The following is a 13110-nucleotide window of genomic DNA, read 5'->3' as shown; positions in this document are numbered from 1 at the left end:
CTGAAGAAAAGGAGAGGTCAGCTTTAATATTGCATTTGTTCCTGTGGCATAAAAAAATCCATGAGGCTTGAGCATGATACAACTAATCTTTGAACTATGGGGTTCACATTGAGCATGCCCTCAGTTCAAGCATTAAATGGAAGGGTCATTAGTTAGTGTATTTAAACTAGTCTCATGTAAACATAACACTTCAGTCTCAGCTGAGCTTGTTTGCCTAGGTCAGATTAGAGTGTTAGCTGCCAAATCATAGGAACTCCTATCCATGTACCTTAAAGATATGGGTATTCCAGGTTATTTGCTTCTTATCACTGGGTTTTAGTGGAAAATTTAATCCAATTAAGTACACAACTTGAATTACTGAATCCTGGCATGGTCAGACTTCTACACCCAGAACAGGGCCTTGGTACCAGAGAAGCTCAGACTCACACTCAGAAATGCCCTTTCCTCCAGCAGCACCATGAACTGCAGCATATAGCCATTGGTGAGTGACAAGAAAACTGCTCAGGAAGAGCTGACCTCTAGACCCAAAATGGCCAACATAGGCAACCCCTGGGGAGCTCAGCTGAGACCCCACAAGCCCACAGCAAGGCAAGACTTGTCTTCATGAGTGCTGCTCAGGGCAGGGAAGAGCATGCACAGGGAACATGACTAACAGCAGCTGTGAATAGTTTCCACTCTCCATTACTTCATGCTCTGTAAGGTTGGGTAAGGGGGTAGATGTAGATGACAGATATAAATACAGATTTTTTTTTTCAAGAACAAATAAGCTGGGGCAGCAGTTTGCTGCAGCCTTTCACACGGCAATGAGCAACCACAAGAGGATGGCAGGCAAAGGCACTGCCCTCCAAAGTTGGCTTAGGTTTCCAATGCCATAGGGAATGATCTGAGACCAGCCATCAGCATCTCCAGGCTCAACTGATAGCCATGATCTGGAAGGTTGACCATCCCAACCCACTTTCACAGTAATAACAAAGCCAGTATGTTTGGAAAGCATTTTCAAACTTTATTTACAACTGTCACAGTGACAAAAATGTAGTTTGAAAAAAATGCTAGCTTCTCCCTGAGGCTCAAAAAAGAATTACAGAAATATAGGATGTATATCATACAACAGGAGGAGTTTTACTGGAGTGCTTTGTTCTTTATATACGTTCAACAACAAATAGAAATATACACAATACTTCCAAAAAAAGGATGCAGACAGAAATATGCAAGTCTTTAGGGCACACAGCAGGTCTGAAGTCCAAGGATTGCCATCTCACTGCTGCCCACATGGTAATATCTTTGATATAGAGCTTTGACTTGGTGGTACAGATGGTAGAGACCAATAGAGTAACACTTAGAAATAAGACGACTGGCTGGTATGCAGGTGTACAAGCTCACTCCAGTAAGACAGCAAGACTAGTACAAGTGTTACAGACACAACAGCTGAATCCATTGCTAGAGAAAATGCTACCACCACATCATGGCCATTCGGTGATCAATCATCCACTAAGGGCAGGGAGAGTGTCTGACTGGGCCTGCATGGCTGGACCAGAGGCCAGCTGCAGTGTAGGAGCACTGAATTTCTCCTGCTTTGTGCTAACGCATCTCCAAACTCTGATCCATCCAAAAATAGTTACACAGAGCTGATAAATTATTGCCATTATGTTGAAACACAAGCAAGACAAGACTAAAACAATCCTGCCAATATGTTAAAAGCAGTTCCCAAACCCCACCAGCGTTTAACTACTCATGAGGTATTAAAAATACAAATACACACATGTCCAAATAGATTTTAAAAATGGAACAAGTTATAAGCAATGGGGGGTGGCATTGGTAATATTATGGAAGTTTGGTTAAGGCCTTGACATTTCTTTTCCTCTTCCATGACCCCAGATTTGGTTTAGGTGGTAACTGTTCTCATCCTATCCCAAGACTGACTGGCTCCCAAGCTGGTCCCCAAAGCTGCAAGATCATCCCTTTGCAGGAAAGCAGCAGGTTACCCTGTCTGGCAGCAGACTGGCCTTCTCCTTGAGGCAGGATATGGTGAAGAGAGAAGACAAACCCAGACTTCACAAGCCAGTCTGCACTTCATTAAAACAACCATGAAGGTTTCACCCTCGCTAAGAAGCAGGAATGCATCTTGTCTCAGGACACTCAGGCTAATCCTCTCCCAGGAGACCCCATCCTGCAAACCCCACTGGTGATCCACACTACATCTGGTGTTTCGTCTTTGGATGACCCCCAGGCCTGGCAGCCCTCCTCACAGCACTCCCCACCAGCCTGTCCTGCACTGAGGAGGCCCTGCAGTCCAAAGCTGCAGAAGAACCCCCCTACCTCAGCCCTCTCAAGCCCGCTGACCAGCAAGTTAAGAGACATAAAACCCTACAAGCTCAAGGACACCAAGGCAAGGAGGCATAAATCTCCACCCCTGGGCTTGGGGCACCGTACAAGACGAGACCACCCACAGCAGCCTCAGCAAATAGGAGAGAAAAATCTGAGGTGTTCAAACCTACATGAGCTCTTGCTGCAGACAGAAGCACCTTTTTACATCACCTCATGCTCACCACCTGCAAGATAAGCTAGGGCATCGCAGGAGAGATGACAAGCAGCAGTCTAACACTATCCTGCAAATATAGCTGCTCAGCATTGAAAGTCTAAAGGCAAACAGGGGGAGAAAGTAACTTTGGGAAAAGTGGCTGGAAAACAGGCTCAACAGCAAGAGCAAGAAACCAGACTACTCCTATGGACGCTCACCTTACCCTAGGAGGTGCCGAACCAGGGAGAGCTACAGGCCCCTTGTCACTAGACCATTTAGCCACGCTTCGCTATGGACACCCTTCCATCCCCCAACACACAAAATGGAAGCTGTAAGAAAGGCAAATCTGAGATATTTTGGCTCTGTTCTCATGCTTTTCGCCAGAGGCAGCTCCCAGCCAAACGCTGCCACCTCCAACTTTCCTCCCCCTTCCCAAGCTCCCCCCTCCAGCAGTCCTCGTGTGGTCACCCTCTGCCATGTGCTTGGAATTTCACTGCTGCCTCCGCCTCGGAAAAATACAGATAATGATCTCGAGAACAGCAAACATTTCTCTGCGTTACTTCCTTCCTTCCTCAGGAGGTCTGGTGACACCGAGGGCTTCAGTTCTCAATACAGAGAATACAAAAAAACTAAGATCTCGCAGGTGCAAAATTGAACTTGTCTTTTTAAAAAGACTTTCAAAGAAAGTGTGGCTCTTCCTTCAGAAGGGTGCAGTCCCTTGCCTTTCCCCAGATGCCATTTATTGCTCCTTGTCCTTCTTTGCGTCTTCACAGTTTTCTTCCTCCTCCTCCTCATCCTCCTCCTGCACGAGGAACTCTTCGGGCGGCCACCTCAGCTCCCCGCTCTCCACGTCCCCCTCCGTGGGCTCCACCACGATGGAGGGCAGGCGGTCCTTCAGCTTACAGTAACGATCAAAGTCTGAGGGGTCGGGGAAGATCTGAAAGAGCCAAGGAACAGTCTGTCAGAGGGGCTGCACCCACACAGCCTCAGCCAAAGCCCAGCTCGAGACGTTTAGGTCTCCAGGGCAGACTAGTCTCGACACAGAGTCAACCACCGAGTGATGAGAATACTCTTGAACTTGTGAATAACCTTTTCAAGTCTCCAAGCAATGGAAATGATCACTGCCCAAGAGGCTCCCGAAGCACACGCTTGCTTGGATAGTGCTCAGCAAATAGGTATCTGCCCTTTTGGATATTTATCCAAATGCCTCCCTGCCCCCCTTCCACCCCTGCTTTTGCATTAATGCTCTTGAGTTTGCACACGGAGCTATCTTGATCAGAGAATCTGAGCTCTCATTTCCTGCTGCTGGTCAGTCTGCACAGGAGAACAGGCTTGTTCTCCAGGCTCTGCTGCTGGAAAGCAGGAGGATCATGGAAACCCAGACCCTTGCAGCAAGGGCCTGTGTCTGGTATCACTCCAGGGCCACAATGCCAGCCTGAAATAGCTCAGCTGCATTTTAGAGATAATTCTGGCAGCTACTACAGCGATCATACATCAGCACTGAAACTCCACAGAATACTCATTTTATGGAAGGGCTGGGGACTGGACCGTATTTCTTCAGGAAAGGGCACAGCACGCAGTTATGCACTGTAGTTCTCATGCAGGGAGTACAAGGACTCCTTGGTCTCCAGCCCCTCAAGGTGCATCTTACCCATTCCCTCCCACATGGATGCACAAGCTTGTGCAGTGCAGCAGCACCAGGGCCCATACTCACTGGTAGTGCCAGTGATGCACACTAGGATCCTACTAGGAACTGAGGCAAAGCAAAGTGAGTAAAGGAAAAAAAACTGCTGGTGCAGCATTAGCAGCACCTTTGCATGACTAGATTGCAATGTGAACAGAAAAGGTTGTGTTACTTGTGGATAACTTTATAGGGGAACAGCTTCAAACCCCAGCTCATCCAGGAGGGAACTGCTAGATGATAAAACCCACCCTACATCAGACCTCCTGATTAGTGGCCATAAGATTAAGAACAACCACCACCTGCCATTTCAAACAATTTTATCAGAGCGCCCATTTCACATTACAGTTGCATTTAAACACCCCAAAGAAGAAAATGGCAAAGTGCATTTTCCCCTTGAGGTTGTAGACCAGGTGAGAAGTCATGTGGCTGCACTTTTCTTTGAACATCATCTGCATTCAAGTGAGTTTCAAGAGCATCTTTGCAGGGAGCAGCACTGCCAGCCTTGGCCTCAGTCTGAGAGCAAGATCTGATCTGCTTTGATCTTTGTGGTTCCAGTTACAAAAGCAGGCTCACCATCCAGGTGCCCTGAGCATTAACCATGAAGCCTCATTCTCCTTGTGCCAATCATGTGGCTACCCATCACCTTGTAAAGCCCTGGCCACAAAAAGTGAAGTAACATCCTATCAACTCCTTCTTCAGCCTAGCAACTATTAGCTACAGCATCACCTCCTTGGAAATATTCAGTCTTCTACTGTGCAGCCTCATTTCTCCTTCACACCCAAAGCTTTGTGGCAATCAGATTGAGAAAAGGCATTGGGCTGCTACCTAATACAAATTCAGGCAAGGTAACAGACGGTAATGCACAAATCAGGGGCTGTTTGCACGTGATCATCAGGTCCTGGGGACAGTGCTGCAGGAGTCCAGCTCCCACCAGCCACGTTTTTCAGGTGCATAAGAGCAGCTGTATCTTCTGAACATATCCACATCAACCTGGGCATTGCAGTGTGAGTCACTTGCTATTAGTCACTCCCAGCACCACTGAGACAGCAACTGTTTTTTGGAGCTTTGTGGCTTCTGCCTGGCCAAACAAAATCAGTTGCAGGCACACAGTGCATAACTGAAAAGTACAGTCAATGGCTCTTAAGCATCAAGTTATCTAAACCCAGGATAGGGAAAAAATACCCTTGACATTACATGGTTTAGAAGGTTGCAATGGAAAAAAAAAAAAAGTGTAGTTCAAGAGGTTACATAAGCTGATAATGTCATGAAAATAGCCTCCTATGGAAGAAAAACAGCAGTATAATAATTAAACTTTGGCTGCTATTATTTTAAGCACATTAGGTCAAATTAGAGCAATTTCTTTGAAAACACTCTGCCAGATTTTTTTTTTCCCAGAAACTAAGTAGTAGTCATTTCCTTACAAACAAATATCCACAAAATGTGGTGTGCAGCTTTTTTAATAAAAAAACCCTTAGCACAATCTTATCTCAAACAGCTGCAGGACAGGCCGAACCCAAGGAGGTCAGGATTTTTTCCACTAAGTCATGCTTTTTAATCGTTGAGACAGCACCGAGGGAGATGTTGCAACTGCACTTTGAAGGGGTGTGGACAGTCAGTGGAAAAAATACAGAAAGGCAGATTTCCTCCAATGTGATGGGCACGGTGACAGCAAGCCAAGCACAGGGGCCCAATGAAAAAAGGTTTAAGACTAACTGAACATCCGAGGAAGCCAAGTGAGAAGGTTAACCCAACCAGCCTCCCCATTCTTCTCCATAGAAAGAGATAAGCAAGCACCAGTAGTGCCCTGCTACATTTGTTGGTTTCACAGGCCTAATCTGGTCCCACTCCAGATTTAGACAATGGCAAGAAAAAAGCCTCCCAGACTTGCAGCACTCCACACTGGGAATTGCAGCAACTCATCTCTGACCCAGGAGCTCTGCAGTGTCTGGCACAGCAGCCAGGACAGCAACACATGCCTCTAAGCCTTTCTGCTCACATGAGCCTGCTCAGGAGTGTGGGAGGAAGGCTCTGCACCTCCCAGCCCACAAAGAGGGCAGCACACATGGGTCTGCTTCTCCCTCTCATCCATGACAGGAAGCCACCTTGCACATGGCTTAGGCAGATGCCTTCCCCTGGTGGCCTTGCTCACTTGATGGGGAACAAGTGACAACCAGCTGGTTGTGATGGCCGCCTAAAAGCAAATATAACACCAATTCAAAGGCATCTTCCACCCCTTCACTTGCATGATACAGCACAAGGGGCTGCAACTGCTTCCACAAAACCTTCCCTGTAGCTGAGCCCCACGTCCTGGCCATGAAGAGACACATCCAACACCTCCAGATCCACAGAGGACACGTTATGTTGCTTCTTACACTACTCAACACAGCTTCTTGCTAACAGCAAGACTGGCTCTTACAGGCCCCTCTGGATTTATGTCTGGGAACTGCTCTCCTCATGAACTTATCCAGATCACATACAAATCAACCAAACTCTTGCCTTGCAGCTGGAAAGGACAAGGAAAAGCAGAACTTGAAAAAAAAAAACAAACTTGAAACGATTTTAGGAAGATCGTGTTTGCCTCTTGTTTCAGATGATCTAGCTCTACTATCCTTGGATGAAGTCTTGGCAACAAGAACGGAAAGTTTTCATTGTCCTGGGGAGGCTCATACCCTCTCTCAGCATTCACAGGGATAGAGAAACATCAAAAGCAGGAGAGATGTCAGAAAATTTAGAAGATAAGCTCAGCACTACCATAATCCAAGTGACACTTGTAAATTCAAAACAACTTCCACATGTGTACTCCACACCAACACCCATAGTTAAAATGCCTGTCTCCCCTGCCATGGAGCTGAAAGTGATTTAAATTGTATTACAGGGAGACTAAAGCAGTGTCTTCTTTCCAAATTAAGTTACTGGTTTGGGGAAAGCTCTGCTTGATTGCAGTAGCACTATACAAGACTGCAAAGTCCATGCTGGGAGACATCCCACTTCAGGTACAGGATACACCCCTAATGGACACATCACTCATCCTCCTTGGACTGAAGATCTGAATTTTGTGCCTCCCCAGCAGTATCAAGCCAATATTCTAAATTCCAAATCAGCACTGAAGTTCTGAAAAAAAAACTTCAGTGCCAGTGAGAAGCATGGCAAGCTCATTTCAGGCAGTACTTCAGACATCTCTCAGTGCCCTCTTTGGGGGACTTCTCCAGCTACAATGCATGCATTTACTCACACAGTAGTCATGACTCGAGAACGAGCTCCAAGTATGTACACAGCAGCTATGACTCACGTTGATGAGCCACAACAACTCCCAAGCCACAGAAATACTGCCCCATTTCAGGGCATGATGTCAGGGAAACGTCCTACATCTAACCATTTCCCCTCAGAGTAACAAGGCATTGAAGCAGGGAGGAAAAAACATGCTCCGAGGTGTTCCGATGAGCTGCTGTCCTCAGTTTGGATTTCAGTGGAACACTTCTGCACAGCATAGCTGCAAGCATGATTGCTTTTGAATCTGTTTATCCCATATCCTGTTTCTGCCTTCATTGAGATCTCAGACCCTGGAATACACGTTGAATCTGCCTACTAATCTTGTCCAGCAGCCATGCTTGCTATCACCACCTTTTCACAGCCTCAAAACCTTCCACAGCAGCAAGCTGCACCTCTGAAGGACTTCCCCTGCACAAATCAAGGCTACACAGACATGAAGCACCTGACAAGAAAACAATTACAGAGGAAGTTAAATTTCCATTGAGCCAACAGCCCATGGGCCAGTAACATACTGGTGGCCCATTTTAACTGGAGAGACCCAGCAGACACAGTTCAAACCCCTCAGCTCCCTGGGAAAGCCAGTGCTTCCCCAAGGCTGGTGAAGAGGTGTTGCACTCGCCAGAAATTACTTCCCCAACACCAAGCTTTTGGCACAGCCACTGGATAGAGCCTTAAGCCTATTTACCCAGATTCAGCCACTCTGACGTGATTCCCAGTGAGCTGTGGCTGTGATTAACCCAGAGAAATCCCAGCATGATGCGATCATGACTTAAAAGAGCTCAAGCTCCCCATGACAACCAAACCTCAGCTGATGGCATGAGGCAAGCTCAGCCTCTGCAGGCCACTCTCCTACATGGGAGCCTAAAGCACCAGCAAGTCACCTGCCAGCCAGCCTGCAGCAAAGCAGCACACTCAACTCAGAACACTGCCTTTGCTCAGAACACACACTTTGGGCATTAAAGCGTTTTCAGTTGTGCTCAGACCCTGCTCCACTTCCAAGAAGGTAGGATTCCAGTAAAGGCACTGCTTTGACAACAGCACCTCAAAATGATTAATTCAGTTTTCAGTGGCATTGTTCATGCTGCTGGGAGACAGCACAAAGGACAAGCTGGCAGAGTGCTGATGAGGCTCTTCAAAGAACAGGTATTTCTAGGGTTGGGAAACAGCAAACAATGCATTAGCTCTGGCTGGCAGCAGAAACAGCCTGGCTTACTGGACATTGCCAGGCAGGAAGTGCATGAAGCCCTCCATAGCCACATCTATTTGTAGCAGGGGCAACTTGAGCCATCAGCTGCATTTCAATGAGTTTTTTGTTTAGTAAATCCCATGGGAATTATGGGACATCTATTAATGATCCAGAAATAGCTTCTCACTGCAGGCACAAGACCCAGCATGACATCATCTCTTCAGTCACATCTTCTGTTTTGTCTATGCTGCCCTGTTCTGAGACTCATGCCCCAAATTCACCACTCACTCCTGCTCAGGCTCTTGAAATCTGTTGGCTGAACCATCTTCAGGGGGATCAGACAGCATCTTGCTGTCACAAATACAGTAATAAAAGCTGTCTTACAGAGGATGACTTTGAAGCTAGCACACTAGCTTATATGCATTTCGTGTATTAACTGGAAAAAAGGCAATCCGATGATGAAAAAGCATGTTTGCCTTAAGCCTATGGAGGCAACCTAGTTAATACTGGTATTCTTTCTGCAGTTTGAGTTTTCACACTGTTGAGCAGTGATGACCAGGCCAGCAAAAGGCACAGTGCTTCACCAGGGAGGAGACTGATGTATACAACAGACAGACTCCCCAGCAGGCAAAAAATGCAGAAGAAAAAAGTCAACAACCCAAGCTCCCTTCATAACCACTGAGACAGAGAGGAGCCAAGAAGTTCAGTGAACTCCACAAGACAGAGGAATCAGATTGCTGAAGTTCATACTCAGAGCATGAGCTTGCTTCCTCAGCTTACTTCCAAGTAAAAGCCAAGAGACTTTGAAACAGTTCTCTTGGTAGGACAAGTCTGTCTGCAGCAGGTATTGATGTGCTCTTGAATTCCAGCAGTGCTGCTGGGCTGTGCCACCTCCTCTGGTCCCAGACCGTTTCATGCCTGCCTCTGGTGGCAGAAGCAGCACCCAGCGTTCTACAGACCAACTCCCAGGCACTTCGTGCTCTACACAGCTTGAAGGGGAAAATTCCGAACCCCGATTTGAGGTCATCTCTGTAGTAAAATAAATTCAAGTTCTACTAAAAGAACAAGACAAAAATTTGAAGCGAAAAGCTTTATTCTGGCTCCACTTTTTATTTTTTGCCTCTCACAGCCAGCCAAGGGCTGTTACACCGTGAGTGCCTGACTGCAGATGAGTGGAGGAAGATGCTGCAGCTTAGAACAACAAGCCTCAGTGTAGGAGCAGTCATGCTCCATTAGCCCTGTCTGGTTTTAAGTTATTGCACTACAGCTCTCAGACAAGCATACAATTTTCCATGTACCAAACTCTCTTCATCAGCAAGAAGAGGCACAGAGTGCCAAAGTCTGAGGTAGAACAAAAAGTTCATGGTGCTGTTTGCATCAGGTTTGCCCTTGCTGGTCTCAGTTGAGTTTTCAACCCTTCAAGGACGCTTTCAACTTACCTTGACTTACACTGAGACATTCTCAGCCTAGCAGCCAGAGAAGGAAGGCTGGATCCTGCTCCCCAATCCTCTTTACACTAAACTGATTTAGAGGTAGACCTCATACACAGCCCACACAGTACTAGTGCCATAAGGGTCTTCCATTTCAACTCCTCTACTCTTGCTGCCATCACTCTTCATCACATCAAGGTGAAGTTCCTCACAGGCATTTAAAAAAAATTATCTATAACTAGACTGCTGAAGAGAATAGATCTAGGATGCAAAAGCCCTACACAGATGAGTTGTCAGCTTTTATGATTCACATGTTCAGGTGATCCACTCAAAACCAAACAGTCCTGTTCCCCAGTTGGCCCAAGCAGACTTATCAAGGTCATTAGCACTTGGGGAAGAACCGCACTGAAGGGATCATTACAACAAGCAGGGCACTAGATTCTGCCTCTCCCTGGGAATTTGGATGGGTAAATAGAGGCATTTGACCTGATCGGGTTAAGCCTCTTCATAAGGTGACCCATAAAGACATCCTATGCAGGTTACTTTGATTGCTTCAGATTTAACAACTGTCATTCCCTCTGCACTGTGTTAGAGAGGAAAGAGGCTGTATACTCCCCACTACCTCAAGTACTGAATCATAGCACAGCTATAAACCAAACAACTTGCATTATCCAGAGCCAGAATCCTGACTAAAAGAAGGAATGCATCCCCTTTTACTCCACATAGCTACGGCTTCTGCTGGAGGCCTGAGCTGTGGCCCAAAGTTCAGGCGATTTCATGCTCCAGTGCACTGCTGCTGCCTTGTAGTTCCCTTTTCAGACATAAATATGCAAACATACAGCACCACATATGAATGCACACTTGGAGCAAGTGCCTCTGTGCAGGTTGTATAACATCTGCAAAGGACGAAGCCTGCATCTGGATCTGCTAGTAAGAGTCACCCAATGCACAGAGCAGACACAAGTCATCTGCCAGCATTCAGCATCTGTGTCACATCTCATCAGTGAGTCTCCTGGAAGGGAAGACATCCATGGAGCTAGGAAGCTAAGGTGCCTAACTTGTACTTTCATTAACTACAGGCTAAGAAATGAAAGGGATATTGAAACTAAAGAATTAAGGTTCAATCTAGCTGAAGACCACTTCACTGAAAACACTTCTTCAGTGATCTAGAGATTAATAGCTAACTACATTGTTCAGAAGTTTCAGAATGAATGCAACTCGTGCCTCCAGGTACTGATATCTCCAGTGACATTTCGTGGCTCATTTAGGCTGTGTCTGGCCTCACTGTATCTTACACAGAACTGTTAACCCTCTCAAATAGGCACATCAGTCAGGAAAATCAAGAACTAGATCAAAAAGATGTGGATGCCATACAAACAGCATCCTCCTGCTTTCAGCAGATCAGCTGTATGCTGTGTTACAAGGCTCTCAAGAGCACTCTCAGCCAGTGAGTGTCATGAATCCTTCTTTAACCCATCTCCCACTGAGCCCTGGGAATGCTGAATGAGCAGGGGCTCGGTCACTTCAAAACAAGAGAATCCTCTGCCAACCCACACTGATAGCAAGTGATATTTTAGACAACTATCTCCTGCCAAGCAAACATTCCAGTCTGTTGACTAGTTCTCACTACCGCAAGACCTGCTATTAGGTCAGGCTATGGAAAGGTACGTTAGACCTAGCTTACAGTCTAGGCCAGGCAATTCCTCATGAGATGAGTGCCTCAGCTGGCGGCAAAACACTTACCTGATACGACAGCCCATCCTTGCGGGGGCTTAGTCCAATCTCATCCATGGCTGGGGTGTTCATCATCACTTCAGTCATTTCAGCGGACCTCAGATAATCAGAGCTAGAGACAAAAGACAGCATTCCAGTGATCTGAGGGGCTCCGGCAGGGCTGAGCACAATTCAAGCGGCAAAGCGAGCAGCAGAGGCTGTAGGCAGCCTATTTCTGGTCCCTTCCTTCCTGCCCCCCCTTGGAAGGCAGCGGAAAAAGCTCAGTACCTCGTAAGCCGGAGCTACATCCAATGCCCTGGGAGCACCTCCCCGGCTCTCCCCCCAAAGCCCGGCTCAAGCACAGCCGGGGACGCTCCGGCAGCGGCGCTTCGCTTTTAACTCCGCTTCCTCCAGCTCTGCCCCGCGGGGACGGCGGGAAGCAAAAAACCACAGTAAATAAACTGCAGGAGCGGGGATTTGGGCTTTTTTTTTTTTTTTTTTTTAATTTCTCAAGCCGCTGTGCTTTAGAGCCCACTGACTTATTTTACAACGTCGGGGACTTCCACGCCAGCGGAGCGCGCGGCGCCAATTCCAGCTCGGCTCTGACAGCCTTAATGGCAATTCCAGCGCGACAAAGTGCAGCGAACTCCCTCCTTCCCTCCCGCAGCGGCTCATCATTCATCCCGCTACCGCCCGGCTCGCCGTGGGAACCAGCGCCACCGGCCCCCGTCCTAAATCGCCCCCCGGAGCCGTTCGCCATCCCGCTGCCTCACCCCCTCCCGGGGCAGGGGGCGGCTGAGGGGGCTCGGCCCCAAGCGCCCCCCCCCGGCTCCGCAGCACCCCGCGACGGCAGAGCCGCCATCCCCCGCGGGAAGCGCCCACTCACCAGGGCAGGGGACACAGCACAGACATGAAGTCCCAGCAGAGGCTGCCCCGGGCGGGGGGTGGCGGGAGAGGCACCCAGGCACTGCGGGACAGGGCGGGACGATGCGCGGCGCTGCCTGGGAACCAACCTAGCTCCCTCACGCCTCGGCCGCCGCCTCCCGTCTGAACCCCGCGCTCGCCGCCGAGCCGCTTTAAATGGCCCGGGGGGCGTGGCCCGCGCCCAGCCCCGCCCACCTGCCTGACGTCAACTTTTTCATGAATGGCCTCGGCGCGCGCCGCCTGCGGGGGGTGTGTGGGGGTGCGTGTCCGTCCGTGTCCGTCCGTGTCCGTCCGTGTCCGTCCGTGTCCGTCCGTGTCCGTCCGTGTCCGTCCGTCCGTCCGTCCTCCCCCCTCCCCCCCCCCCCCCCTTCCATCCCCCCTTCCA

At 48.4% G+C, this 13110-nt stretch overlaps 1 protein-coding gene across 1 annotated transcript; it reads right to left on the bottom strand.

Moving 5' to 3' along the window:
* Positions 1-982: 982 nt before the first annotated feature.
* Positions 983-12877, bottom strand: LBH (LBH regulator of Wnt signaling pathway). Its single transcript, XM_014877460.2, has 3 exons — positions 12688-12877; positions 11832-11934; positions 983-3455 (listed from the first exon to the last, which is right to left on the bottom strand). Exons 1-3 carry the CDS (start codon positions 12711-12713, stop codon positions 3258-3260), a joined length of 327 nt encoding a protein of 108 aa, XP_014732946.1. The 5' UTR covers positions 12714-12877; the 3' UTR covers positions 983-3257.
* Between the last annotated feature and the right edge of the window lie 233 nt (positions 12878-13110).

This window comes from Sturnus vulgaris, chromosome 3, assembly GCF_052056855.1.
Source record: "Sturnus vulgaris isolate bStuVul1 chromosome 3, bStuVul1.hap1, whole genome shotgun sequence".
Taxonomy (NCBI): Eukaryota; Metazoa; Chordata; class Aves; order Passeriformes; family Sturnidae; genus Sturnus; species Sturnus vulgaris.
The sequence above is the reverse complement of the archived record's forward strand: the minus strand, read 5'-3'. Positions and strand labels throughout refer to the sequence as shown.